General features: G+C 41.9%; 1 protein-coding gene across 1 annotated transcript in view; it reads left to right on the top strand.

Moving 5' to 3' along the window:
* Positions 1-787: 787 nt before the first annotated feature.
* The window catches only part of PASD1 (PAS domain containing repressor 1), a 97,777-nt gene continuing 92,564 nt past the window's right edge, over positions 788-6,000 (top strand). Inside the window, 2 exon segments of the mRNA XM_036740191.1 lie at positions 788-823; positions 5,700-5,820. Of these exon segments, the coding sequence (XP_036596086.1) occupies positions 788-823; positions 5,700-5,820 (157 nt within the window).

Below are 6,000 nucleotides of genomic sequence, written 5' to 3'. Positions count from 1 at the left end.
CACAGCTAGTAAGTGTCTGAGGTCAGATTTGAACTCAGGAAGATTAATCTTTCTGACTCCAGGCCTGGCACTCCATCCACTACAACACACATTCTAATGGGGAAGACAACATGAACAAATTGGACATACCTTGGAAATTGCAGAGTTGATTTTTTTAACCAAATTTAAATCTAATAACTATTCCATTTCATCTTATTAGATTTGGCCCAATAGTCTAGTCAGTTAATATCTTTTTGGATCATTGTTATGATCCAAGTGTATTATCATCCAGTGTGTTAGCTGTATCTATTATCTTGATACCAACTGCAGATCTGCTAATTATGCAATTGTATACCTTTCTCCAAGTTATCCTTAAAAGAAGTAAGCAACAGAAATCCCTAGGACACTGTCCATTTCCAAGCTGACCTTGAATCATTGGTGACCATTCTTTGTGTCCAATCATTCTACTATGTCTGACTCTACCTTCTCTTAAGAATTAAAAGATGTTTTTTGCCCAACAGCTATTTGATAAAATCTAGGTAAATTGTATCAATAGCACACCACTCGCCCACCCATTTTGTAACTTTTTGAAGCCCCATGCTGCCACATTCTTTGGAAGACCTCCCCAGGTTTACAGAGACTTTAAAAGGCTTCTCTTGGTCTGCAGAGAAGCCTTGGGCTGGATCGTAGAGAGGCATTTGGGAAAACTGAGCTCCTTTTGGGGTTTCGGTGTTCTTGTGGAAAGGACTCCTGCCTGAGTTTTGAGACACCGGACAGAAGAGGCTGAGACAAAGGAACAAGATCTGACATGATGAGTGCCCCAGAGGAGAAAAAGGAGAAACAGGTATGGTGGGTGTTTGGGGACTGTGACTGAGATCAGACCTGTTTTGCAGTTGGGCCACTTGGTGGGAGTGAAGTCTGTTCTACACTTCCATTATTCTCCCTGCTTTCCCCAAAATACAGTATTGGGAGAAGTTATTTAGAGCTTAACTCTTACTCCCTTTCTCCAGCAACAGACCCTTTCCTTTCCCCTACCGCTAGGAACTTTGGAGGAGCAGAGAAAGAGGCAACCCAGCCACAAGCCTCATTGTAGTCCTCCATAACTTGCTTGAATGTTTATTTGTTTTTTTTAATGCTGTTGATACTGCTAATAAATTGAATATTCTTTAAATATTTAACTAAATGTATAAGTTTGTAATTTGATATTTAGAGAGGGGAAAGGATCTTGTGGGTGAAGAAATTTTCCTAATTTTCCTCCAGGTTGAAGACCAAAGCAATTAGAGAATTTTGAAATTTGGGTAATTTCTGAGATTGTTTCATGCTATACCTACTAGACTGCCTTTATCCTGGAGAGAATTAATAAGATGAACTAGTAGTAGAGAGGAATAAAGAGGGTTGGCTTGGTTAACCTTTAAATGTACCTGAATGTTATTGCTCACGCCCCACAAAGTTTTACTTAAAAAATGGGAGGTTGGTTTCTCATCACATATTTTTGTATTTAAGTTGGTGCTTTGAGATCCCCACTTATATCATTTTGCCAGGAATCAGGGTTAAGCTCCAAAGCTTGTGATTTGCGAACTATCCCTCCCCCCACCCCCAGCCCCACCACCTTTTTTTTTAAGCAAATGAGAGCTAAGCCCTAGTCCTGTACTGCTTCACCCATCACCACACTTTTTCAAAGATTATTGACAGTGTTCAGTAATCATATCCAGGTGTCCTTTCACAACCCTGGGATGGCAATCCTCTGGTCCTGGTTTTCTGAGCTCATCTCAAGAAGCATGGGGTTCTCTTAGTATGTCTCTCCTTATCTTATCCATCAGCTCCATAGCAGCCATTTTCATCCTGGCTTTTCTGGTCCAAGCATGGGGCTCTCTTGGTATGTCTCTCCTTATCTTAGTCATCAGCTCCATAGCAGCCATTTTCATCCTGGCTTTTCTGGTACGAAGACCGTTGGTGGCAGAGAAAAGAGAAGCCAAATCAAATCTGACCAGTTGGGTCACCTCTCCATCTCACTTTCTCATTGTTCCATGTACCCTACGCAGTGATCCCATCCCTTTGGGGCCTTCTGTCTTCCCACTTGTGTTGTCTTTAATTGTCTTTGCCAACCATCACCTATCTGGTTATTACCCCGTTGTATAATGTAGGATGCTTCAGAGAGATATGGGGCTTGTGAAACATTGCTGAAATTCAACTTTCTGCAGGAAAAGTAAATGAGTTAACAATTCCAAATATTCATTTGAATTTGTGAATCACTAATACGTTCCTTTTTCTATATTTAATGTGTTTTAATATTGAAATTGTTATCATCATAGTCTCGGAACAGCTAATTGAAATGTACTTTTTTTTCCTCTTGAATTGGGGTTGAGAGAGAAAGAGAATCTATCTAGTACAGTCATTCAAGAATATTAGCTCCTCCAGTGAAGTTAGCTCTAGGGTGAACCAGAGCCATGGCTGTTCTCTCGTGAATCATTCTGATTACCCCCTCCCAGATAATAATTATAATTGTAATAGTAATAAATGAGAGATGAGCACCTACTATGTGCCAGGCACTATTCCTGACTCCAGGCCAGGCAGCTATTCAGTGTGCCAGCTAGCTGTAGGGTATAATTTTATGCCCACAAATAGTCCTAGGTATTTGGAACAGCATTTAATCCCTTGCCCAACCACTGTGTGAAGCCTGGAATATCAGTCTAGCGGGCTTATTGACACAGTGAATAGAACTGGAGTCAGGAAAACCTGAGTTCAAATGTGGCTTTAGACACTTACCAGCTATGTGACCTTGGGCAAGTCAATGAAATGCTGTTTGCCTTGCTTGCTCATCTGTAAAATGGGGATAATAATAGCACCTACCTCCCAGGGTTGTTGTGAGGATCAAATGATATAATATTTATAAAGATGCTTAGCACGGTGCTTGGCACACTGTACACACTTCATAAATGCTTGTTATTTGAATTAGCTTAATTCAGCATTGAGCCTTTGACATCTTTAAGTGTTGAGAATTTTGTCCGTCTAACTAGATGTGATGGGATGTATCGTATAGGAATTGTCTGACTACTTTGGTCTTTCAGTGGAAGCCAAGATAGGATGCCGTAGGAGGCTTAGGAAAAGTCCCAGGGATTTGCTCCGCAGGTGTCCAGAGGCGATCCTGCCTAGTCTGAGGCCTGGCTTCAGAGTGGCTTGTTCTTGTCAGGCTTATGTCCTGGCAGTACTGAAACAGAGGGATTAAGAGTGGAGACTTCTTTGATTATACACCTTATCTCAATTACATTTTGATTATACGTCTCATCACGATTGACCGAGTTAGCCATGTCTGAGTGATTAAATCTGAAATAAAGAAATCCAGTTGCTAATTATGAAATGATCTCATCTTCCATTCCCTTAGCCCATTTTTTTCCTCTCTATATTTGGTCTTGACTTATGAAGGGAAAAAATTCCAGAAAATTCAAAAACCAAAACAAAAAGGCATACAAAATAAAACGAAATGAAAAAATCCCAAATGAGTCCCTTTCAAAGGTGATTTTGAGCCTCTCCATGCTTTTTTGGTATTTCAAAAGATGTCCGATTTTTGTGAACGTGGGCACTCCACCTATTGATACCATGGGGCTTTGATCTATATGGTGGGAGAGTTTCCAAAGCATATCACCCACACCACCCTTATGAGGTAGGCAGTGCAGGTCAGTTGGCTTTATAAAGATTTACCCTGGCACCAAACAATCACCCCTGGTTGGCCAACCTTCTGGCACAAAGCTTCTTGTTGAACTCAGCCGTGCCGATTGCTATAGACAGAGGCCATCCCCAGGCCTGGACATGATGCCCAGATCACCCCTACGACAACAAAGAGGTATCAGACGGGGACCAGAGTAGGGGGACTTGTGAGGAGGATTCACTTACTGTCTTTTAATAATATCATATTGTGGGAACTAGGGCTTTTTAAGCTTTCTCATTGTTCAATTTAAGATTGTTCTGCTCTAATTAAATATTAGCTTGCACATAGCAGTGCAGAGCATTTAGGAATATCTGATGGCATCAACCCATGACCTCTTTTAGGTTGTTAATACCCTTTTTTATGGGTAATTTCTCTGATTGTTTTCTCTTGGAAGAGATTATCACATGGAGGGTGGCTGGAGTGAGTTTATCGTTGGGAATTTTTTTTTCCCAGTGGGAGAAAAAGTTGTTCAGGAAGTTAGTTACCAGTCTTTGAGTGTTTACTGTGGGCAAGAGGTAAGGTGCTTTGGAGTAGAAGATATGGCTCTTTCTTACCTGTGAATTGCTCATAATCTAGTTGAGTCTAGTCACCCCAAGATTCCCAAAAGCATACTGTCAGAAGGTGGGCTGATGTCCCTAAATCAGGGATTTTAAGGGGTCTGTGAACCTGAGTTTGTTTGCTTTTAAAAATTGATGTCTGTATTCAGTATAATCTGGGGGTTTTGTGTGTTCTTACATATTTTTATTTTATGCATTTAAAATACTATTCTGGGACGGGGCCCATAGGCTTCACCAGACTGCCCAAGGGGATCCATGACAAACAAGGTTAAGGATCCCTGCCTGAAATGATAACTTTGTGATTTTAGAGACACACAAATTACCTGTGTGACCTTGGAATAATGACTTAACTGCTCAGGGTCTCAGTTTCTTCATCTGTAACCTAAGGGGCTTGGACTAAAATACCACTAAGGTCCCAGCCAAGTCGATTGTCCCCTGATTAGAAAGGTATGCTATAAATCTGCCGGTTTAGTATGGGAAATATTATTCATAAGCATGTATCAATGGATAAACACTTACTAAATGTCTATTATGTGCCAGGCATGGTGCTAAGCAGTGGGGGTACAAAGAGAAGCTAAAGACAGCCTCAAGGAGGCAAGCCTGCCCCCAAGGAGCTTACAGTCTTACGGGGGAGACAGCATACAAACCAATATATACAAACAAACTATCTACAGGATAAATAGGAAATAATTAAAAGAAGGAAGGTGCAGGAATTAAGAGGGGGTGGGGAAGGCTTCCTGTAAAAGGCAGGATTTTAGCTGGGACTTCAAGGAAGTCAGGTGGTACAGGGGATAGAGCACTGGGCCTGGAGTCAGGAAGACATCTTGGAACCTGAGTTCACATGTGGCCTCAGACATTGACTAGTCATGTGACCCTGGGCTGTTTGCCTCAGTTTTCTCATCTGGAAAAGGAAATGGCAGAAGACTCCATTATCTCTGCCAAGAAAACCCCAAATGGGGTCAGGAAGAGTCAGACTCGACTGGAACAACTAAATAAAACAAAGGAAGCCAGGGAGGTCAGTAGTTGAAGTGGAGGAGGGAGAATGTTCCAGGTGTGGGGGGACAGCCAGAGAGAATGCCGACGGCCTAGAGATGGAGGGTGTTTTTTTTTTTGTAAAACAACCAGGAGGCCAAATGAGCACATGAGAAGAATTTTTCTTAACACTTAACCCTTGTTTGCCTCAGTTTCCTCATCTGTAAGATGGGGATAATAATACCTACTTCCCAGGTTTGTTGTGAGGATTAAATGAGATAATATTTGTGAAGTGCCTAGCACATAGCAGACGTTAAAGAAATGTGTGCTACCACTACGACTGTTGTTATATTCCTGCATCTGTGTATTGGCCATTCAGTGACTTGCCAAGTATTTATTAACCATGTACAATGTGCAAATCACTCTACCAGGTATAGCTACTACTACTACCATTGGCATAACTCTCTGTTTTCTTTCTTTAATAGGTACAAGAGAAAGGAACACAAACCATGCCACTGACTGACATGGGAGAAAGTGGAGAGCAGGCTGGGTTGGATGCTGTCCTGGAAGCAGGCCCATCCACATCCAAAGACGCCATGGCACCAGGTAGACTGTGCAGGGACAGCCCGTAGTCTCTGGCTCTCTGTCTCTCTTGTGTATCTGCCTCTCTGTCTCTGTACTCCTCCTCTCTCTGTCTCTTGTGTCATGTTCTCTTATTCTCTCTGTCTGACTCTGTCTGTCTCTCTGACTGTCTCTGTCTGTTTGTCCCTCTCTCCCTCTCTGTCT

This window comes from Trichosurus vulpecula, chromosome X (assembly GCF_011100635.1).
Source record: "Trichosurus vulpecula isolate mTriVul1 chromosome X, mTriVul1.pri, whole genome shotgun sequence".
NCBI classification, from domain to species: Eukaryota; Metazoa; Chordata; class Mammalia; order Diprotodontia; family Phalangeridae; genus Trichosurus; species Trichosurus vulpecula.
Note: the sequence above shows the minus strand (reverse complement) of the source record. Positions and strands in the feature narration are given on the sequence as shown.